Source organism: Leucoraja erinacea, chromosome 12, assembly GCF_028641065.1.
Source record: "Leucoraja erinacea ecotype New England chromosome 12, Leri_hhj_1, whole genome shotgun sequence".
In the NCBI taxonomy this organism is placed as follows: Eukaryota; Metazoa; Chordata; class Chondrichthyes; order Rajiformes; family Rajidae; genus Leucoraja; species Leucoraja erinaceus.
The window spans coordinates 26,168,134-26,193,383 of record NC_073388.1 but is presented as its reverse complement, the minus strand read 5'-3'; the positions used below and the strand labels follow the sequence as shown (position 1 = coordinate 26,193,383).

The window sequence follows — 25,250 nt, the reverse complement described above, 5'->3', positions numbered from 1 at the left end:
TATTAACATTTTAGTGTAACATCACAGCCATAGTTGCAACATGTTCTTAATGGAGAATTAACATTCTGTAATTTATTTTGAAATTTTTCTAATTATTTTTGCGGAGCCTCTAAATGAACTATACTTAAAGGCTTAAAATCTCCTGTGAATAATTTCTGTTTATTTTACATGATATACAGTGATAGTGGAAATAATTCTCACAGACCATTACATTTATTGTTATTCTTTCCACTAAAATGAATGGGAATTGAAATGCAAATGCAGCAGGGTTTCCAATGAACAGTTGTTCTGCCTCAACCTGCCCATTTACTGACCATGCAATGAAGGTGACAAATGCCCTCAAATTTGTGTGTACATGTGGCGATTTTTCCAGCAAAATTAGCAAGACATTTTTGCTCGTCACACTCAAGATGTGAATTGGATCATTGTAAATGAAGTTTTTTTCCAGTAATTGGTTCAAATCTTGTGTGAACAAGGGAGCAAAAAGAAAATCACAATAAACTAGAAAAATAATCCATTAATTAAGGAAGAATACTCTCATACAGATGCTCTGTGAGCAACTAAAATAGATGTGCAATTAAACTGTGTTTGTGAGTAATAGAGTCATAGAGTGGTACAGTATGGAAACAGGCCCTTCGGCCCAACTTGCCCACTCTGGCCAACATGTCCCAGCTACACTAGTAGCTGCAATCTGCAAAATCTTAGATTATAAAATACAAAGCTTGTAAAAAATATATTAATACACCTTTAAGAAAGTTGTGAAGTGATTTTCTAATGCTATAATATTTGCTGTATTTTGAAATGATACTGTGGTAGCTTTGTATACTTCTGAAAGGTTTAAGCTCCCTGAATGGCCTAGTTCCCTGCCCAAACAGGCGGGAGAATCCAGCATACATCAGACCCATACCCCACAAAACTGATTAAATAATAAACCAAGTCTTTCTCTTGATAAGTCAATCCCTCCTGTACTCTGTTGTTGTAACTGGAAACTAGTAGTGTGGAAAAAAAGAAGGAAATTATATTTAGGACATTTCATAGACATCAACAAAGTTGGAGTAAGATATGAACGTGTGAAGAATTAGATCTGTTATCACGTGACAGTCTATTGGTTGTCTAGATCGTAGTGCAATGTTGGTCTATGTTCTTGAGTTTCCAAGATACAGTTTGAAACTACATCCTCTAGTTCGGAAGTAACTGCTATTACTGACCCAAGACAGTCAATGGTTACAAAATATCTTGTTGTGGGATTATGCAACAGGTGATTATTTTATCTTCCCCATCACAAGATGACTATCCTTGTCCATCTCCTACCTTTTCATTCCCATTGCTATTGTTATCTCTACCCATATAAATTATATATTCAGTCCCTTGAAATTTCTCTTAGATAATCCAACCCATTGTTCTTTTTTAATTTCACCTCCTCACAGCTGGTTATGAAGAAGCGTAAGGCTCCATGTCCTTAAAGTTATTTTCCTCTTATTTTCCTCCAGCTCCTATCAGCGATCATTTGGGATTAATTTTGAACTAACATGAAATTAAGGAAGACATTTTTTCTCTCTACCTTTCTGACAGACCAGCTATCTATTGCATTTACTCTTAACCTGGTTTGCTCAGTTTTCTTTCTGTATTTCTTACGTCAACAGTGCCTCAGCTAAGCATGCGCTTTAAAATTCCTAAAAATATAGCAAACTAAATTTAACAATGCATGTGCAGTCATCTTCTGGTGATTCATTTCCCCACTCCCATTCCAATATCATAAAATTCATATAAAATAACTGTGTAACCTTCAAACCTTTTGTAATCTGCACCTATATTTCAAAATTACACGAGTACAAGCTGTCCAACAGGAAGCTAAGGAAGCGAGCAATCATGTTAGTTGACCAAGAAATAGCAACATGTCCTGGAGCATTCGGTCAAAGAGACAGGTTATGACTGTACAATCAAAATTCAGCTCATTCATAGCCAGCATTTTGGAGAGGCCGAAACCATTAATATTAAACTCAATTATAACATTAAAATGCATTATGTCACACTGATAATTTTAATCATAACCGTGAATTTGATAAGTTAAAATTTGTATAAATTCTTCATGTTGATCAACATAAACAACATTTGCCGAGAGAGTGAGGAAAAATAGTAAATGAGGAAATTTGTTTTCAAGTGCCTCAGGCTCCAGGTTGTTTCTCAGTGACAAGATTACATAACCAAACCATATTAGAACTATGGGCACAGGAACTTAGACAGGGCCAATGTTAGAACAAAGAAAATACAGATAATGACTGTACACATACCAAAATTAATATAGATTTTCAATATTATGTGATTGTTACAATTGGTGCTTACTCTGCAGTTTCTGTAGAAATCTTTACATAAATGTCTCTTCAAATGCTAGTGTGGAGGAGTGCAGCCCCAATTACAACTGTTTGACTTACGGTCTCAATAATATGGGAAATCTTTGAAATTGTGTATAATGTTTTTGATAGATTTATGCTTTTTAACATGACATATCTTTTTTTCCTATAAATCCACTGAACATTAAATTGCTAATTTTAAGCTTTGAACCATTTACGTCATTTAGAAACATAGAAACATAGAAAATAGGTTCAGAAGTAGGCCATTCGGCACTTCGAGCCTGCACCGCCATTCAATATGATCATTGCTGATCATCCAACTCAGTATCCTGTACCTGCCTTCTCTCCATACCCCCTGATCCCTTTAGCTACAAGGGCCACATCTAACTCCCTCTTAAATATAGCCAATGAACTGGCACAACTACCTTCTGTGGCAGAGAATTCCAGAGATTCACCACTCTCTGTTTTGTATCTATTCCATATCTCTTTTGCCACGGCAATCTGCCAATGGGTTCAACATATGTATATTATACAAGCAAGACAGTATAGCTACCCCAAAAAGTGTATTCAAGATGATTAAAACTATCCTGGAGTGAGATTCTTGTTGAAATTTCACAAACAAAATTTCTATCTTTATTGGCGTAGGGTTGGCCAACATTAAAGTATAGATAGACACAAAAAGCTGGAGTAACTCAACGGGTCAGACATCATGTCTGGAGTAAAGGAATAGGTGCCATTTCTGGTTGAGACCCTTCTTCAGACTGAGAGTCCTTTCCCCTGACTCAGTCTGGAGAAGGGTCTCAACCCAAATCATCATCTATTCCATTTCTCCAGAGATGCTGTCTGACCAGCTGAGTTACTCCAACTTTTTGTGTCTATCTTCAGTTTTTAACCAGCATCTGTAATCCCTTCCTACATACTAAGGCATAGATCATGCGTAACTCTACAATAATTTATGACAGGTTACACAACCTGTATTTGAAACCAAGAGGAAAATCTCACACAACAAGCAAATCTAACACACAAGCAAGAACTGAAATCACTGGACCATGTATAATGGATCAAAATGTACAACAAGAGGAACTTGCTTACATATTCTGTCAGAGGCAATATCATGTTGGGATGGTGAACTAGATATACTGCTGCTCTGGTGTGAAGAAGGGTGACTTCCAGGCCGTTGACTATCTTCAAGGGATGGTTCTGGGGATAGGCTATTATGAACCCGCTCCTGGTGGCAGAACAAAAATTCAAGAGGTTGTCCAAGTAGATGAGTGTAACCTTTACCGGCCTGTAGTGGCATTCCCTACATTCCGAAATATAAGGTTAATTTTCATTATTCATTCAGGTTTGTAAACACTTTAGTTTCCTTTTATGATGAAAACACTAAGGTTTGATAATTCTACAAATCTCTATGCCACTATGGGTTATGATCAGTTACAATGAAAAATCATTTTGACAATCATATTTGTTAATATCTTAAAATCAATATATTTTCTGCTTATATTTACATCTTCATTTGTTGTAAACAAAACACAAAGAGAAGGGACTATTCCACATGCATAGGCATACAATGAAAAATAATTTACTCTGCAGAATAAAACGTACTATAATTATGGTGGTCCTATTCTATAAAATTCATTCTCAGACTGCACTAATTTTAATGTAAATCATTCCCACCTCCATTACTTTTTAATCTGTGCAGGCCGTATTCTAACATAATTAAATTTGAACTGGTATAGCCCATGTTGTACTCCATATGCCTCAGGTCTGATGGAATACTTACTGTATATTGGTGAAAATAAAGTTGAGCAAGAAAAATAACAGGAATAATAATTTGGGAGCTCTTGTTGGACCCCCAAGAAGATCAGTGTATGTCTGGCAGGCTCATGTTTTGTTCCCTTCAATGGGAAAGATCAGCAGTTTTAATGAGTATGTTTGATGGAGACTATCATAGCAAAAGAACATTTCACAATTAAAACTTGGAAATCATTTCACTCCACAGAGTATTATTGGGTAATGGCCTCCACTTTTCATCCATTCAAATAACTGAGGAAAAATACAGGAGGAATTATCAAGGAGTTATGAGTTGGAGTGGTGGGAAATAGGGCCGACACAAGTATAGACATTGATGTGTGACAAAGAATTGTTAATGCTGTTAGATTGTCATTTCACTCAGAATAAATCTGTATGTCTTTCATTGAATTAAGCTAATGAACATTGTTTGATTTGCTTTCAACTGCTCTGTTGTTTGACTAAAAGTTTACTCAAAGTCGCTTCTGTAAGATAGTTGGACATTCAGTTATGTGTTGATAGGGTAACATCAAATAGGAGTTTGTTTGCCTTTGCCTTTAACATTGACAAAATGGCCAACCGACATTCTATTCTCTGATTGGGTGAATAAAAAAAATCTCTGAGCCATTTCCCAACAAATAAAAGGTCAATTATTTCAAGGCATGTCCCATGTCGCAATTGATGAAGCTTACGTAAAGGTTATGTTAAACTTTCAAATAGAAACAGGATGGATTTTTTAAGTATATATGAAATAGTCACACCAATCTGAGATAAAATGGAATATTGTTTAAATAATTAATTAAAGCGGAGGCCGTTAGTAAATGATGGCACTGTGGTTCAAAAGAGTGAAAGGGATGATAAAGCAAGTGGCCCCAAAGCTTAAAGCATAATGATTATAGCAGGAAGGTAAGGAATTCCAACATTTTAAGATTATGGGTCAATATTAGGAGTCTGATGTCATCGGAAGGACAAAAGTGCATATTGTACAATATTGCTGGGGACCAGAAGAAATGGAAGCGGGAAATTTAAGAACAAAAGAAGATAAGTTTGTACAGAAGGTACGAAATTGGATGTTCACATTACCAGTGCAATGTCAATTTTTAGGAAGTACAAGAAACATTCAGGATGGCTTTCCCAGACCCAAGGAAAGCTCCTAGAGGGATAAGAATTAACAATTATTGTAAGTGAGGAGGAAAATTGACAGTGCATGAGCAATTGGAACGTATTATTTTCAGTGAAAGGATATTCCGGGTCAATTTTGTAGTGCATCGCCTAAAATGGTAGCGGAATATATCCTTTAAATTCCCAGCCTCAGGTTTCTGGAATACCTTTTATTCCAAGAGCCAACAAACATTCACATTTACAAATTCAGTAGGAACAGAAATTAATTTGGGCCTGAAGATGAAAATAAATCCAAATGCTTTATTTTGCAACAACAAAATTTAATATATATTAATTGTACTTTTTTACATTCTATGTTGACTGAAGAGGTTCCTGCAGGCAAGCAGTGAATGTACACCAAAATAAACATGTGAGATCATGTGTTTCCATGATGGCCCTTTTGACCCTTGCAGGAAATAAGCTTGCATTCAGCAGACTTGAACTGACTGGGCATTTGCCATAAATATCTTGAATGAGCATAACTTAAATTGGAAAAGTGGAATTATTTTAATCAACTATCTGGATAGTGAGCTGGTGCTTGCTAGCTTGCTAATTCTGACAGAGTTTCCTCTCACAATAAAATTGCAAAGTGTTAGTGTCCATATTCATAAAGTGGTAGTGCACTATAGAAATGCATATGAGCTCTAATTCATGGGAGTGTCTTACACTAAGCAAAGAATCCACCTTTATTTTTACCATTTTTAAATTTCTATTCTTGATTTCTCTATAAATCTATTTACCTTTGGGGACAGATTGACTGCTCATTATTTTACAGCAGCATTCTAATAATTTATCGGAGGACAACTTCTTTCCAAAAGTTGCCTGGTAAAGAATTGTGCTACAATTGTCTCCTAATCTAACTTTACATCTGCTATGTGTTTTGCACAGATGCAGTGTCCTATTGTATTCATTACAATTAACGTATTTTCATTTACAGCAGATTGCTTTCATATGCAATGGTTTATGGAGAGAAACATGGCAGCAATTTTCTTTACAGTAAAAACCCACAAAAAGCAGTTGGATGGATGACCAGTTAATCTGACTGTGACAATTGAATGCTGTCCAGGCCATTGGGACACCTCCCTGTTTTACTTTCAGCCATGACTGGGAGATCTGAAAGCAACCAGCTGAGCCACAGTCTTTCACAGGATTGTCTCTCATGTGACACTAGAGAGTTGGTCACATTTCTATTCTCAGAATCTGCATTAAAGCTTGAATCCAAATTGTCTTGATGATGAGCACTGGTAATCAGGCCAAGCTGATGCAAATCTATGCACGATATTGCTCCATTGATTCAGCTGCTTTTACCAAAGGGTGATTAAGTCTTAGAATGACAAAGATTGCTTCTGGGCCAGCGCTATGCTCACAGTTGGAGAGCTCTTTATACTAGCCCAGCAATTGTGGATTGGAGGGGAAATACTGCCCATATCATGATCTAGGCATTCAAGTTTGAACGTCAAGATCAGTACAAATTGAACCCTATTATAAACTGTCTACTGTAGCATTTCCTCAATTTGACCATTGTAAGGCGAAAGGTGATTATAAAACAATCTTTCAGCTGCCTTCAGTTCAGTGAATATTGAAATGGAGGAAATTGGTTGGGAAATAGAAGCAAAAATACTTGTGTGAACTAATTCCCAATATAAATGAAGTAGGATTCTGTATCATGGAATGAAACATCTGTGCCCCGAGGGATCATTTAAATATAATACTAGGCAACTATTTTAATGCCTTGTTATTTTAAGGCATGACTAGTTTAGGAATTATGCTTAAGCATGTAACTAAACAAACCTATTATCAGTCAGTGAGCTAATGAGTCAATATGCATTTTGTTACTCAAGCCCTACATGTATCGCCTCATTAGGTAACCACTATCCTGTGGAAGCCTGTTTTAAATCTGATAAGTAACTATATCATTTGCTAAATAAATCAAGTGACTAATGGTATGACATTAAACCAAGCAATGAAAGCTTAACGATGAAAGTAATCATACATGTGTGAGCACTTGAAACTATCCGCCTGTGCAGAGAGAAAATACATCAAGTCTATTTATTTCAATCCATTTTCTTTAGGATAAACAGAAAATGTATATGGTTATACTATTGGCTTGTGTTGTTTAGGTATTGTCAATTCATTTTTTATATTAATATAATGGGTCACAATACTTTACACAGTACTTCTACAAAGCAAAACTAGGATGTGAAGCTGATTAATTTAATTCTTTGATGTTGAGAGTAGCATGTCTGCTTGGAATATCAGAATTTAACTCAGCATTAAATCAAATGAAAACTGATTGTCCAACAGAACAGGAAGACTAAATTTTGACTTAAAGATGAAATATCTGACCAAATAAAAATCAGTTTATTTTCTTCTCAGTAGGGATCTTAGCAATGTTAAGGATTTTAATGCCAGATTTAGCTTTGTCATGGGGAAAAGGACAAATCTCACCCAATTATGATTGCAGATAAAAAGGTTACACCATTGCAGATGGAAGTGTTTTTATTTTTATATTATGTTTCCAACCATCAAAGCAACCAGTACCAGTTGTGACAGGTTTATGAAGGTTATGGTGATCACATTATCCTTTTGCTCCTAAACAAGGCTATTCTCCAAAGATTTGCACCATTACCTCCTGTCACTACAGGAAGGATTTTCAATACTGTACTGCGAAATGTATTACATAGTGTGAATTGATGTCATAGTTTCAATGAATCTAATCTAAATTATATTCAGTTTATAAAAACGGAGAACTCTCATGCCACGGCCAACAATTAATTGGCAGACATCAGCTGTCACATCACATGTTAATTTAATCAGATTTGCTCAACAATAATACATTTCTGCAGCATTTTAATGTAGCATAAAGGTAACATTCAAATGTTCATGTTTGATTTGTTGTACTTGTTTTGTACACTGGTGGTGTTTTTTCAAGAAAGGTGCTGCTGTTCAGCTTCCATTTAGCATGTTGGAAAAACAGCAATGTGAAGTTTGGCATGAAAAAGGATGGAAAATTGGATGTTTCTTCATGCCCCCTGGTGGACACATCAAATTGGCATTAGAGAGAGGCCCAAGAGTGGGTCACCAGTGTGTCTTCCCAGGTTTGAGTAACCATTCAGAAAGACCACAAGACACAAACGTTGGAAGGAGATTAATTGCTAAGAATTATTTGAAAAAGATTGGGGTTTTTTTTAAATCAAATCTGCCTCCGAATATAATGCATCAGCCAACTGCATTATTTTCTATGGAAAAGGAGTGGCTAACATTTGTCAAAACATTGTAAGCTCTACATGAAAGCATTGGAGCATCAACTCCGTTTTGCCGGAACAGTGACAAGAAGCTGCATGGGTAGTCACGCATAACCTTCTGTAGTTCTACTATAAAGGATTTTTTTTCAAGGAATAGCCTTGAGGCAATAGGGTGACCCAATTAATTCATATTTTAGTATACGAGTGGACTAGTTCTTAGAACTAGGATGGGCAAGTTTACCCACACTGCTATTCACATCACCCTGCCGCCAACTCAATAAGGACAGATCCTTCTAATGTGCAGGGTCAGCAGTTTAAAATGCTTATCAATTTCAATCAGCCATTTTGAAGCTTATCCAACAGTTTCTGTATTCTGTGCATCATTTTTCCCTCTACATTCAGGACAGGACAAGAACCTGGAATCTCAAAGACTTAACTGTCTACCATTTGATGCAGCTGTACTAATTTGATAGTATCAGCAAGGGAAGGCCCAACAGTTGCTATAATGGATAAGCTGTGTATGTTCAGTTACCACATCTGGATTTAAAATCAGATTTGCAGTCTACAAATTTCAGACCAGACTGCTATAAAATCATTAATGCAAGATTATTTTTTTTGCAATTTTAACCTTGTGTATTCAATCCCATTATTCTTAAGTAATATTAGGTCACATCTGGATATGGAACAGCCTTTGGGGGAAAAACATCATTCAACAGTTTAGACACTGATCAAGAAACAAAATGAAATACTGATGCCAATTATTTTAAGTGTAAATTGCAGTGGTTTCCGTCTTACCTTGATAACAGAAGCTCCAGCTCTAGAGAGGGGACTGTGCATTTGGGCTGCCACTGCCATGTTAGCTATGGTGCTGAGGTGACTCATCTGGCTCATTGCCATGGTAACCGATGCAGGAGGTAGGCTGACAGGGATGAGGGGGTGGGGCATCATCATGAACGGCAACTCGAGTCCTTTTATGTTAAAGAAACAGAAAATTAAGTTAGAATGTCTTTCAGTGACCCGTTTCTTTTATTATATATCTGTTGCTGTGTTTCCTCATCAGAGCTCTATTTTAACACTTTGTGATTATTGAATGAAATCAGCGAGGAGGTAATAAGTATTTATTTAATGTCTGTAGCGTAACGATTGATGGTCATATGAGGAGTGTGATTTTTGTTGCCTTCCAACTCATTCTGAGCGCAACAATTTATTATGCCTTAATATCTGACCATTGCATTCTCCAATTGTTCATTACACCACAGGCTAATTTTGTCTTCACTTGTTTTGTCCCAAATGAATAACAGTTCTGTGCGAGAATTTGCCAACGTAGGTAAATTCACCTATTTAAGTTTCTTTCTGCAGTCGTGCCAGTCACCCTCCTACATATGACACACTAAATCAACTTCACGCAGTTTACAAATGTATATGCAATTATAAATGACTTCTCATTCTATATACTGGAGTTGATTTTTTTTTGGAAGATTGGGACATCTTCCTTCAATGAATCCTTTATTTACAAAGTTTGTTCACAGAAGATCAGTTTCGATCTTTGCAGCTCTAAAGTTTGTGCTGTATTCAGGTAGCCAGGTTAGAAAATACAGGAAGGGATTGCTTGTAGCTATTCTGTAAATGGACAAAATGGACTAATAATGTAGGTCAATGAGCCGTGTCCATGGAGGCTGGATGGTTGCTATCTTCTTTATTGACAATGTGTACAAAAATATTTTCTGGCATATAGAGACAACTTTCAATTATACAGTAGTTTTCTAGGCACAAGTATTAAAGGGTTAGAATATGAATAACCGTGAGATTTATGTGCTTTTTAACAAATGTAGAACTGGTGGAAAAAGTGGACCATATTCCTGCATAATTCATTGTTGCTCTCAGAATGACAGTTAGAAGGCAACAAAAATAACACTACTCATATGACCACCAATAGTTATGCTACAGACATTAAATTCACATTTAGAGAGCATTTAGTAATGGTGACAAATACGCTCTGAAGCTTATAATGAAATTTTATTTGAGCAAGTGAGAGCTATTTCTTTTCCAATACAACCAGTACACTTTCTTCTCAGTGTTGTGAGAGAATGTGATGTAGGTCAGTAATACTGGTACTGTAGATTCTTTTTGTTGGAAATGAAATGATGAACGAGACTTGTTTTTCTAGCAAGCCACGATTTTGACGAGCAAGCCCCAGTGATATGATCATCAGGCAACACCAAGGAATTTTGGAGCTTGCACTGGCACACATTATATCTTTTGACATCAGAGACAACCATTAGTAAACGGCACTTATGCAGTTCACTTAGCAAATAAATAAATGTACAATACTACTTCACAGAAACATGGACAAAATATGATAATGCTGTTATTAAAGAGAAGGTTATGAATTTAAAACATTTAATGTTAAACTAAATTTTCCAAGCTTTTCTTTCCAATTCTACTATCCAAGGGATGGTAGTAATGATAACTCCTTGTCTTCTGTCCCTTCGGGGACAGGCAAATAAGAGTTGGTCTTGGCATCATGTTTGACACAGACATATCGAAGGGCCAGTTCTTGTGCTGCACTGATCTGTGTTCTGTGGTGATATTGGAACTGAGATGACTGTTTAGGCTATTCTGGAACCCACAGACTGTCCCAGCTGTGACAGAAAGTGCTTGGGATCAATGGTGACTGGGTTGTGATGGTGCCTTCTATAACAACTGGAATTTAGCCTCTTGACCAAATGTCTGTTCACAATGCTGGCACTGTGAAATGCTGAAGTCCAGACAATGTTGCTGAGTCTGATCCATTGCTGGATCCTTCTCCTTGTCGAATTAAATGTCGACAAAACGAAGGAGATGGTTGTCGACTTCAGGAGGGCACAGCCAAAGCATACACCCCTCAACATCAGTGGCACTGCAGTGGAGAGAGTGGAGAGCATAAAGTTCCTCGGTGTGCAAATTACAGACAGCCTCGCCTGGTCCAGGAACACCACTGGGACCGTCAAACGGGCCCATCAGCGACTGCACTTCCTGAGGAAACTAAAACAGGCCTCACTCCCCACCAACATCCTCAGGACTTTCTACAGGGGTACGGTGGAGTCTGTACTCACGTACTGCATAAATACGTGGTACTCCACCTGCAACTGCTCGGACAGGAAGGCTCTGCAGAGGGTAGTGAGGGGAGCAGAGAGCAGAGAGCATTGGCGTCTCCCTACCCTCGGTACAAGAACTGTTCCAGAGCCGTTGTCTGAAAAAAGCTCAGAGAATTGCTAAGGACAAACTGCACCCCCTCCACATACACCTGGATCTCCTGCCATCAGGCAAGAGATATCGAAGCATCAAAGCCCGGACTACAAGACTGCTAAACAGCTTCCTACCACAGGCTGTGAGGCTGCTAAACAGTCACTCTGTACTCACAGTCACTTGATTCTGCGGCTGGCACGGACACTTTAATAACTGGCACTGGCCACTTTAATAACTGGCACTGGCCACTCAAATCAGCTGCCCCGGACATTTTTTATGATTGGTTTATTGTATTTTAACGTTGTGTTTTACCTGCTTTTAACTATTTATTTATACTGTTCCATCAGGGACTGGATTGTTTTTAGTGTTATTATGTGTGAAACGTTTTAAATTTCATGTGCGATGCTCCGCTATTCCCTGGGAAACGTCTTTTCATTTTGCACTGTACAACTGTTGCTTGCAAGATGACAATAAAGGTTGATTGATTGATTGATTGATATTCAGATACCCCAATGTTTCTATTTGGGAATCCTTTACTAAATCCAGTTGGTTAATTTCAAAGAGGATTTTGGGTTGTGGTATAGGAGGTATAGGAGGTAGGCAAATTAATTTATCGTTTCAAAGTAGGTTAATGTTTTTATTTATTTTTTAAATAACTTTACATGTTTTAATTATTTACTTCAGCTTTAGTAATTGTTAAATGTGTAAATGTCAGCAACATTGAAACGTTCATTGTTCTGACAGCTGTGGGGTAGGCATTTGGTCTTTCACACCCAGAGAAGCAAGTCCAAAGTGAGGAACCATAGATGGCTGGGCAAATGGATCACCAAGATCTGTCTTGGGGTACCAGATAAATGTTCCAATTTTGTCTTCCCTTGCATTGGAATGAATGATGTTGCGAATCACAGCTGAAATAAGGGTGACACCAGGACAGTTGTTTTGTTTGGGAACAATGATTTGTTTAATCACTCTTTGGATAAAGCTCCCCAGATTCCTGGGATGGCAGGCAGTGACTAGTGGGGTACCGCATGGCTCAGTGCTGGGACCCCAGCTATTTACAATATATATCAATGATTTGGACGAGGGAATTGAATGCAACATCTCCAAGTTTGCGGATGACATGAAGCTGGGGGGCAGTGTTAGCTGTGAGGGGGATGCTAGGAGGCTGCAAGGTGACTTGGATAGGTTGGGTGAGTGGGCAAATGCATGGCAGATGCAGTATAATGTGGATAAATGTGAGGTTATCCACTTTGGTGGCAAGAACAGGAAAGTAGACTGTTATCTGAATGGTGGCTGATTAGGAATAGGGGAGATGCAACGAGACGTGGGTGTCATGGTACACCAGTCATTGAAAGTAGGCATTCAGGTGCAGGAGGCAATGAAGAAAGCAAATGGTATGTTAGCATTCTTAGCAAAAGGATTTGAGTATAGGAGCAAGGAGGTTCTACTGCAGTTGTACAGGGCCTTGGTGAGACCACACCTGGAGTATTGTGTACAGTTTTGGTCTCCTAATCTGAGGAAATACATTCTTGCCATAGAGGGAGTACAGAGAAGGTTCACCAGACTGATTCCTGGGATGGCAGGACTTTCAAGTGAAGAAAGACTGGATAGACTTGGCTTGTACTCGCTAGAATTTAGAAGATTGAGGGGGGATCTTATAGAAACTTACAAAATTCTTAAGGGGTTGGACAGTCTAGATGCAGGAAGATTGTTCCCGATGTTGGGGAAGTCCAGAACAAGGGGTCACAGTTTAAGGATAAGAGGGAAGTTTTTAGGACCGAGATGAGAAAAAGAAAATTCACACAGAGAGTGGTGAATCTGTGGAATTCTCTGCCACAGAAAGTAGTTGAGGCCAGTTCATTGGCTATATTTATGTTAGATGTGGCCCTTGTGGCTAAAGAGATTAGGGGGTATGGAGAGAAGGCAGGTACAGGATGCTGAGTTGGATTATCAGCCATGATCATATTGAATGGTGGTGCAGGCTCGAAGGGTCGAATGACCTACTCCTGCACCTATTTTCTATGTTTCTATGTTAAAATATTTTTATTTTTATTTTTGTTGTGCTCACATGAAACCTCAGTGCTAACTGAACATGGAAAGTTAAAATGACCCGGCTACTGCACCATTCATTTCAGCACAACATCCTTCTTTTGATGGAAGTTGGCACTGCTCATGTTTTGGTTGTTGGTTCATGCAGAAATTATCACGATATAGTGAATATAAAGGGAGCATATACTTCCAAACATATTCCTCTTTGAAATACTTTGTAAACATCACATTATACTTTTTTATTGTTGTATGGACATGGGATAGTGAAACACCAATTTAAAAGTGGTATCCCACTAAAACTAAAGTGGAAGTCCCCTTACTTTGCTTCCAGGTGGAGATTAGATACCACAGTGTATGAATTCCTACACATAATGCAGCAACCTCTCACTATTCCCACCTTGGTCCCTTGGCTAATGCTGAAGGATCTTGTAGGAGCTGAGAGCTTATGTAAGCCGCCACACAATAGAGAATCTACCAGCAGAAAATCAGTTTCATTACAGTTCTCTACTTAGAGAGGGACTGGCTGTCAAACCTAACAGATAATTCTTCATTCCCTTGCAATTCAAAACAGGCAGGTAATTGAAATATAATTATTCTGCGAACCCATGCTTCCATTCTTGATTTCTGGGATGTCCAAGCAACAGAATTGCACCTGAATGTGTTCCAATGTTTCTCTCAACATGTGGAGCATGCAACCAACTGATTATTTTCCATGGTCATCCTAAAAATTAAAGAATGTCTAACTTGCAATCTGATCTAACCTGTAATCTGATCTGCTATGAATACTATTAAGAGAGCGTAAACTATCAATGGTTCATAATTCTCACTATATGTGTGGTGTTGATTTTATCAAGGACCCATCTGATTGGGTTCCTCGAATACTCTAACATAGCTTCACTGGGCAATATGCCACCAAGTCGATCAAAATCAGTTGTGGACATGTGAACCTTTTAAACCAAGCTTGCTGTTTACTATATTGCCAATCCACAACAGGATGTGAAACTCTCTGTTTAACTGTCAATGGGACAATGCCAGCTCAGTGAATTAGGAAAATGGTTATAATTCAATGGAGTTGTTTCTTGCACAAATTGAGCTGCATTTGGTAAAGGTAGCTGACAACAGATGATAGACAAGGGCTGACATCAATTATGTGAAGTCATAGTCATTTAATTATGCATGATTGGCTGCTGCAGATCTGAAAGATTACTGAAAAACCCTTAAGGTGTCATTTCTTGCAGTAAATATGAATTTGTTCATACAAAAACATTAAACATTTAAGGTGAATGAAACAAAAATACTAAAGGAAAAACCCTAAAATCACAAAACAATCATTAGCCTAATCAGTTGTAAGATCAGAACAGGTCAGAATGCAAGATTTGATATTAAATTGACAAAAACTGTATAAATTCCTTTCCATTTTAAGTAGTTTATACAAGTGTAATCTTGATGTCATGATTTTTAGAAATCTGCCATCAATTTCTTTAGCAATATACGATCTTCTCCCCTTTAAAAAACATTTTTAAACCATTCTCTGATCGCCTAGAATTTTTAAGCTTTCCAAAAGAAGCATGATAAAGTTATTTTCTTTTCAAGCCATACGATTTTCTTCATATATTGTTTCTATGATTCATGAACAAACTCTGTGATAGCCCTAACATAGGAAGAAACACTACAATTCAGGACTACATTTTTGAATGTCAGCAGAAGTCAGATCTATTCTTTTCTTCCACAGTCATATCCAGAAAAAAGAGTGCACATGGGTGTTTCTGAATATTTAAATCATAATGTTATATTGTATTTTGATCTCCCTTTTAATAGAATGTTTACAAATAGGAATCAAATACTAATCTAGTATACTAGATTTTATTGATGACAAAGAGAGTTGTATAAAGTTCCCAAGAAGCCACATGAATGTTATGCTGATTGCTGTGAATGAGGATTTCTGTGTTCATAACTGGCTATTATTATTCCCAACCCAGCAGATCAGTGAATATCATGGGAGTTCTGCTGCAAGAGAAGCTTTTTGATCACTGGCTGTGATTCTTGCAAAAGAGGTAGCTGCAAGAGTGATTTCTCCATCAGTTGTACTTGTGACATGAGCTGCAGTGTCTAATATTATTGAAACTGCTGTGTGTAGTGTAATATTGTGGAGTATGTAGTGCTGTATTGTGGAGGAAAGACCAAGCCTTCTTGCAATAATATTTTCAATTTCTCTCCTTACACCTGCAGCTCCATCCCCACTTATGGTCTTAGGCCACAATGCTGCTTCAGAATTTGGTTCAAGCGTATATATTGTCCCAACACTGTTTGTTTGCTCTAGGAAATTTAGAGTCACTTGTTACGTGTTTTGGTGCATTAAGTTTCCCAATCTTGCAATTTATCGCACATGCAAACGCTAGCAAGTCCTTGCAGGCCTAAAATAAAAAATGTTGCATGCAGACTATGCTTACTGTTGGCTCTAAGGCAATTCTGCTGGAATGGGCTATGCGAGTGTGTGGCTGCAAGATTGTGTTGACCAGACGGTATGGCATGCCTGACTACATGCTGTGACCCTGTGGTAGTGGGTGACTGGAGTTTCTCTTTATCCCACGAAGATTCACATCCACCTGAAGTGCATGAACAAATGGATCATAAATTAGATAATTAAACACAACTGGTGAATACGTGCTTCCTTTCCTTGGCAGACTGAACAATGGGTTCATGAGTACAGTTGAAACAAAGTGTGGATATGAAACAAAGGGTGTGTAAGATAATACTTCTAAGTTTTAAATTATCTGCGGGCTATCATAACATCTTCTGTTTATACTGTTCTTTATCAGCAGTGACTCCAATACTTCTTGTGCACAAAGGCAACATGACACCAACTGCATGTAGTTTACTCATGTGCCAAAAAACTAAAGCTTTTGTTCAATTTGTTTTCAACAGCTGAAACTTTGGTATCAATTGGGAATTTAGCTTCTTAATATTTCATAATTGGACACAATTGGATTTTTGAAATTAGTTCATTAGTCACCAGCCAAACAACACTTGTATGTGATGGTTGATCTAATCGCGGGTCTGATGGAGGGCTGAAGTATTTGGGGTTAGTTCTGCATAAGTTTCATTATTTTTTTTACAGAACATTGAACATTGGCAAAGAAATAAAGGTATTTTACCACTGGGAGAAAATGACAAATAGTTTCTCCAGCACTTTGCACCCTTTTTTGCAAACCAGCATCTACAGTTCCTTGGTTCTGCTTTTCAGGGTCCCTACCTGGTCAGTGATGCGGCTTTTCTCCAGGCTGCACTGTTGACCAATCCTCGCGGCCTACCAGCGGGCCTGGAGCGGCATTTCCTGAGGGGACCGCCCAGAACCTCGGCTTTGGTGGCGGAGCAGCGCTGGAGTGCTATCGCGGAGCGGAGCGGGTGATGCCATGCCTGGTCGCCATGCTGGAGTTCCGGGATGCTGAGACCGCACGTGAACATGGCAGAGCTGCGGGTCTGTGGAGCGGCCAGCTGCGGCGCTGAACTTTAACATCGGGAGCCTGGGATCTCTCGCCGAGATCGCCAGTGGTGGAGCTCCATCCAACGCGACCTGATGGCTTCGGAAGCCGCGGTCTCTGGTGAGGAAGCGGCCGTTCCAGGCATCCCAAGCCACTGAGAGGGTTCCCCCGACGCCGGAGCACCATCACCTGGTGAAGAAGGGCCTGGAACATCGTCCCCCGTAGCGGCGACTGCGGAAACCTCAATAGGCCCGACTATAGGTGGACATGGGGATGGGGACTAGACTTTGTGCCTTCCCTCACAGTGGGAACCATTGTGGGGGGATGTTTTTATGATTATTGTTAAATTCTTTAATGTTGTGTCTTATCTTTATTTGTGTGCTGCATGGCAAGTCAAATTTCACTACATTGTATGTGACAATAAATGTCCTTTGTATCCTTGTATTATTTACATCCTCGCACTGTCGTCAACTGTAATGGGAAATGATTATATCATCTTTATGAAATTAAGTAAATTTAAATATTTGTGATATAGTCTTTCTTCTGCAGTGTCTAATGTTTAACAGAAATGAGGTTTCATTTTTTTTTTATCAATTCTCCAAATATTCACAGAATGAAAAACGTGCATCTTTTCCAAATCATTTCCAATACAAATTAGATATTTACAGTAAAGTAAACTGGCAATGGCAAATAATTGAGAAAATCATCCCAACGAACCTGGTCATCATGAAGTAAAATTTATGTGAATGGCATTACTATAGCTATAATGACTGTAGGGGGCATTGTAATAAATAATATCTAGTTTAATATTCATCAGGATTTTTCTATTATTCACATTTTTATGATTGTCCGAACTTATAAATGTAAAAGATCATAGAAATGTGTTCTGCCGTGTGATATTTGAATTGGATGCTCCAACTTTTTTTTTCTTTTGCAATCTTCTTCCAATTATTTAAGTGTTTACAGTAATATATCCATCCAGTTGTTTGAACAGAATGTACGGTGATAGTGCAGTAGTCATGTTGGAAATTAATATTTTTATTGCATACTTGTGCATCATGTTTAAAATGAGAACACATTAAATTGGTAATAGAGAAATCTTAAAATCAATGTGCATGAGATTGCTCATTATGCAGAGAGAGATCTGTGGGTAAACAAGCAGGTGGTGTTTTTCATTACAGATTTGAAGACTGATTATTTTCAATGATAATATGAATTAAATTTCTTCTCTGCAGAGTTCTGACTATTACATAAGGGAACATTCTTAATAGGCAGAGAGTGCCTACAGAAACACTAATGGATTTGGTAAATACCTGAGGCAAATGTGCTGTCACCTTGACATCCATAATTCACTGGATGCTTGCAGAGTGATATTGTCATGCTGTATTCATTATAACCTTCTGACCTTAAAGAAACAATAGGTTCCCTTTCATTGTAGGTTAACATTTTGACCAAATCTGAAACTGGACAGCTCTACGGTAGACTTGCCCTACAGTGCGGCGGAGTTAATACTTTATTAGTGCTTTTCTTAAGCTGCTTGGTGTTGAAGAGGTATTTAAAGAGTTACATTCAAATCACTGAGTAACATTGAGTAACAGTCAAGCCTTGTCAGAAAGTACATTTTCGAGATTATTACTACTGGAATAAATGCATGTAGAATAACGATGTGAAAATCCTTGGAGTAAATAAAGAAACAAATGTATATTTTGTTGGTGGAAGTACAGGGCCTTTCTAGATTGTTTGGTTGGCATGACTTTCTCAACCAAATCTTGATTGTCATCTTTTGTGGCATAACAGTCCTGGAATTTTATATCTTCTCACCATACGCGAGAAGGAGAAGGAAAGAAGGAGAAAGGAAAAGGAAAAGGAAAAGGAAAAGGAAAGGGAAAAGGAAAGGGAAAAGGAAAGGGAAAAGGAAAGGGAAAGGGAAAGGGAAAAGGAAAGGGAAGAGGAAGGGGAAGGGGAAGGGGAAGAGGAAGAGGAAAAGGAAAAGGAAAAGAAGATATCTTCTCAGAATTAACAAAGCTACCATTTATAAATGAACAAATAAATGTTCAGTGCTGTGGCCGCAATAAAATCAATAAAAGAAACTCTAAATGTTGACGTAGCCTTTTGATTCTGCCTAGAATTGGCACAAAACACCACGTGAAAAATATATGCGGCAGATCAGACTGGACCTCGCATTTACCCCGTATGATCCCCAGGGCCATGAGTGGCCACCTAGTTTCTAGTGGTGTCTTCAAGGCCACTTTATGCACCACTCACAGCTCTGATACTCAGGAAAACGTTTGGATGGAGATAACTACATCTAGATTCTTTTAGAATGTAAAATAATTATAATGAAATTATACAGTGAAGTAAAATACAAAACTTAGACATATCCTTTAAATGAAGAAGTGAGGAAATGCAGACGTCGGTTTACAAAAGAGGACGTACAGTGCTGGGGTAACTGAGCAGCGCAAGCAGCATCTCTGGAGAACGTGGATTGGTGATGTTTTGAATAAGGACACTTCTTCAGACTCGTGTTCATTCTTCAGTCTGAAGAAGGGTTCCAGCCCAAAACATCACATATCCTTGTTCTCTAGAGATGCTGCCTGACCCACCAAATTACTTTAGGACTTTGTGACGTTTTCTTTTAAATGAAGGTTGCCAACTCCATTCAAATGACAGTATGTCAGCATGGCTGGATTAAGCCGAGAAGTCAAATGCCCTCGAATAATAATAATAATAATAATTTTATTTATAGAGCACTTTAAAAACAAACATAGCTGCAACAAAGTGCTGTACATCACTAATCATTGACAAAAAAGTTAATACACACCAAAAATAACAATCAAAAGAAATAGTAGGAAAAGACATGTAAAATAAAGAAACATCAAAAACACCACAAACAGAAGCAAAGCCTCAGGCATGGTCAAAAGCCAGAGAGTACAAATGTGTTTTAACACTGGATTTGAAGATGGACAGTGAGGGGGCCTGTCTGATGTGCAACGGCAGGGTGTTTCAGAGAGAGCAGCAACAGAGAAGGCTCTATCCCCTCTGAGCCTCCGACTAGACCTCGGTACCTCCAGGAGCAGCTGACCAGCTGACCTGAGGGACTGGGCAGGAGCGTGTGGGTGGAGCAGCTCAGAGAGATAAGGCGGGTCGAGAATAACCACTATACTCGGGTACTGAGTCCAGCAGCAGAATGTGAGGTGCAGATGCACTGGCATCTTCCATATCACTGACATTTGCTAAGTCAAGGATGTGTTGAAAGTAGGTTGCCGGTTCTCTGTGGAATCACTGCACACATCAGTACATGACCGAGGCACCTTTCTTCAAAATAGCTGACTGTGACAGGCAGCAGTTCCCTTATATCATGCACTGATTGAATGTGGGTTGTAAATCTGACATGAATACAGCACAGCAAGTAATGAGGGCCTCATAACTGCCCTTTCACAGAATAGTTTGCAGTGGAACTTCATCCTACTTTGTTTCTGTTCTAGAAATTGGAAATGGAAACAAACATTTCTGTTGCCGTTGTGTTCAGTAACATTGATCAAAGTAATTGAAACTCCAGAAGCCAGCAAAGAAAATCAAAGCAACATGAGCAAATACTTATGAAGAGTTTTCTGCAAGAAATTAAGTGAATGATAAAACCTGGATTATACAGTGATATCTAGCACAAAAACATTACAAATATTGAAAAATTTGCTCTTTTTTAAGAAATCAGTACTAATCCAATTAGAGATGAAGCTTTTCAAAACTATTCTTCAGACGAAAGTAAGCCAGTTTATACTTTTGCCTTTTATTCTGCTGTCCTTTGTATAAAACCCATAACCTTCTCCAATATAAGAAACGTTTTGAAGCCCCAAGAACTCTTTGGTTCTTTGATCCAAGAAGATTGTGTGGTTTGCACGAAAAAATATTTCAAACCCTAACCTATGATTTTGGAGAATTTCTAGCTCCTAAAAACCTTTGGACTAATGTGTTTGTGCATTTCCATCAATTGATGGATTTGAGACTCAAACCCATGTGTGTATCTTTATGTGTGCTTTTATCACTAATAACTTACATTTAATATCTAAATTTAGAAGATTGAGGGGGGATCTTATAGAAACTTACAAAATTCTTATGGGGGTTGGACAGGCTAGATGCAGGAAGATTGTTCCCGATGTTGGGGAAGTCCAGGACAAGGGGTCACAGCTTAAGGATAGAGGGGAAATCCTTTAAGACAGAGATGAGAAAAACATTTTTTACACAGAGAGTGGTGAATCTCTGGAACTCTCTGCCACAGAAGGTAGTTGAGGCTAGTTAATTGGCTATATTTAAGAGGGAGTTAGATGTGGCCCTTGTGGCTAAAGGGATCAGGGGGTATGGAGAGAAGGCAGGTGCGGGATACTGAGTTGGATGATCAGCCATGATCATATTGAATGGCGGTGCAGGCTCGAAGGGCCGAATGACCTACTCCTGCACCTATATTCTATGTTTCTATGTATCTAAATGCTTTGCCTCGCTATGGAACTAGCTAGCTGAGCAATAGAGTAATTTACTGCTTTTATACTGTTAGCCGTAATCAATGTCCAGTGAAGCAATAGCTAGTATTGTAGCAGCACCTGCTGGTGCCTTGAGGTAGTCAAACCCTTGGATTGGCTACTCCAGTCACGTGGGCGCGGGGAGCGGGTTTTGCGTGCTTTCTGTCGAGTTCATTCATTCTAAAGCCACACTTGTGGATGCAACATCATTTAGTTGGCTGTCTTACAGACTCGCGTTATTCTTGTTTTAACGTTCGTAATAAAGTTCATTGAATTAACTCACAGTCTCAACTTCGCCAAAGTATTCTGAACCTATGGGCACCTCTAAACATGAATCCGATAGGGATATTACTTCCCATTTACCAGCTAAAATGAGCATGATTCTGCAAAGCAGATTGAGTCATTGGAAGCACTGGGATTCATATCATTTGTAAAGTGTGAACAGTTTCCATGACCTGTAAAGGGGTGAAAATATCCATCTGTGACATTAAAGAACTTTCGGTGACATCAGGTTTCTATATCTGGGATGATTTTGTTCTTGTCTGAGCTGTTATCACCTGTATAACAATAGGACAGGAAATATCAGTAAAGACATTCCACTGCAATGCTTAAATCCAAGTTAGTTTCCTCTGGACTATTGAGGACTTCTGCTTTTGATCATTTTAAATAAAGCAGGAACATTTATTTAGACCTATTATGGGCCCTTCCCACTTTATGACAGTCGCCGGCAGTCCTCTAAAAAGTCGCCTAAGTGGTCGCATAATAGGTCTTGTTGGATCGTCGAAAATTGAATGCATCAATCTCATCATACGACTATGTCTACGATGATCTACGACAATCTACGACTTAATCACGAATCCAGTGAATTGCTTGCGCTGAACCTTCTTTCTCCTCGGAGCCATGTTCCACAATTTGATCAACTGAAAGAAAAATTGCGCAATGACCGCGCACAGGAATGACAGCGCACCACGTGCAGTTGTTTACATACCTTATTTTTGCAATGAGCAAATGAAAATGACCAGTCAGCAAAGAAGACTAACTAAAACTACCTGCGACTACCTCAACTACCTACAACTACATGGCGACCTCACTACAACTGCACCTATGACTACAGGATTATCGATTATCTCCACGGCGACCAATTTTTGTTGAAAAATTTGCGGCGGCCATACTGAGGCTGTGACTCGACTCGTTCCCTGAATGCGGGAACTCCTCCCAACCATGAAGGAGACTCACCAGAGCCACCAGCGAACACTTAGGCGACCATGTGGCGAGCGCACTTTCCTGCACTCGCCTAAAAAGTCGCCTAAGTGGGACAGGCCCATTAGGTTTACAACTAGATTAGTTAGTACATACAGGAAATCTTCAACTGGCTTGGTTTCCTGATAACCAGCACAAGAACTTTTGTTTATTTAATTTGGGGCTTTTGGTTTATCTCCACATATTTCTGCTGTTATTACTAACCATGCACAATTTATCAATAGTTTGAAATGACGACTCAGAGTAGGGTTGAATAATAGCTAAAATGGAAGCGAAATTGTGATGGTACAGTCTTCTATCATCTCACTGCCTAGTCCTTGATTGCTATCCTCTGTGCGTTGGCTATCTTACCCAACTATTTTACGTAAAAGTTAGCAAGTGCTGGGATATGGTCTCCTCCTCTCATCCCTCCTTCCACCATAGCTACAGCCTAGATCCATCAGCTGGAATGTGCTGTTAGTTGACCACATAACTGTAAATCTGCAAAGTCCTTTTAAATGGTGCAGAGACTTCCTATCTTCCATTCCCACCTATTTGTGTCTTAGACTTACTTAAAGCCAGACAAATATAGCACACTGGTTGAGAAGTACTGTACAGGGAAGGATTTATAAAAGTGGCACTGCACAGGAGGACAGAGGCACTCTAGTTTAGTAAGTGTGCACCTCGGTGGGCACAATTGTTTGCATACAATACTCTGCGTAGAGCGAGGTCCAGGGATTATGGAGTTGAGGATGGATGAAGGAAGGATGAGGCCTGGAATTGGGGGATGGAATGGAATCCAGGGAAAATGTTGGACCCGTGTTTGGATGGTGGGAAAGTGTGAGGCCTTAAGGATGCCAATGAGTGGAGAGTTGTGGAACAAACATTGAAGAAAATATTTAAAAGCAGGGCCTAAGCAAAAGAGAACAGACCTCTGATTCCAGAGCAGCCGAATTGGTAAGCTTGGCTCCTTTAAACTAATACTGATGTAGGCCTCAAACACACTAAGGAATTTTGCTCGCACTATTCCAGGACTTGTTTAAGGTACCGTGCCCATACTGTGGCTTCCAATCACATTGAAAACCAAAAAGGTATTTACAAAATTGGTCTCCGTGTGCACAAAAGACTGGATTAAATTTAGATTTTTGTTTATTTGAAAAAAAACATGCTTTTATGTTCAAAAATGATGTGCCGTGTGTTTAAAAAAAAAAAATCTTTAATCCTTTACCTGAGGGTGGTCTGGTCCTTCTGAAACACTTTAACACTGCAGTGCCCCAAGAGATGATAACCTTTAATCCAAAAACCAGATCTAAATTCCAAACATTGTAAAGAGGAGAATCTGCCCTAATTTGTCAACTCTTTTATGTTCCAACAGACCAAACAAAGGTATTATATTTCCCACTATCCCAAAGAATATGTTTTTTTTAATCCCCTCATTCAAAGCTTTAAAGAAAACATATAATGCGCACAATCCATGGAGAGAGAAATACTGTCGCCATTTCAGTTTGATAAACATTTGACAAAACAAACAAAGTCGCCATCCTTCTAAGTGGCACGGTGACACAATGGTGGAGTTTTGAACTTTCTGTCTTACAGCGCTAGAGTTCGATCCTGTCTGTACAGAGCTTGTAAATTCTCCCTATGACTGCGTGGATTTTCTCCAGGTGCTCCAGCTTCTGCCCACACTCTAAACACATACAGTTAATTGGCTTCTGCAACTTGTAAATCTTCCCGCGTGTGTATCACAGTCATAAGGTCGTAAGTGATGGGAGTAGAATTAGGCCATTCGGCTCATCAAGTCTACTCCGCCATGCAATCATGGCTGATCTATCTCTCCCTCCTTACCCCATTCTCCTGCCTTCTCATTCAGATTCAGATTCAGATTCAACTTTAATTGTCATTGTCAGTGTACAGTACAGAGACAACGAAATGCATTTAGCATCTCCCTGGAAGAGCGACATAGCATATGTAACCTCTGACACCTGTACTAATCAAAAATGTATCTATCTCTGCCTCAAATAGTGCTAATGTGCAGGGTGATTGCTGGTCGACACAGACTCCGTGAGCTGAAAGGCATGTTTCCACGTTGTGTGTCTAAAGTCTAAAATTTAAAGTTTAAATCTGAAATTTTAACTTGGTCCTTTATTCTTTCCTGATGTTGCCTGAGCACTTCCAGGTTTTCCCATATTT

General features: G+C 38.8%; 1 protein-coding gene across 4 annotated transcripts in view; it reads right to left on the bottom strand.

Annotated features, from left to right (window-relative positions):
• Window positions 1-25,250, bottom strand: part of dacha (dachshund a) — a 357,634-nt gene that overhangs the window by 96,226 nt on the left and 236,158 nt on the right. For 3 of the 4 annotated variants that reach the window (XM_055643885.1, XM_055643882.1, XM_055643884.1), the window contains 2 exons: window positions 9,344-9,516; window positions 3,444-3,654 (listed from right to left, as the gene is read on the bottom strand). In XM_055643885.1, the coding sequence (XP_055499860.1) occupies window positions 3,444-3,654; window positions 9,344-9,516 (384 nt within the window). The remainder of the gene's footprint in view (window positions 1-3,443; window positions 3,655-9,343; window positions 9,517-25,250) is intronic. The other variant, XM_055643883.1, reaches the window with a different exon arrangement.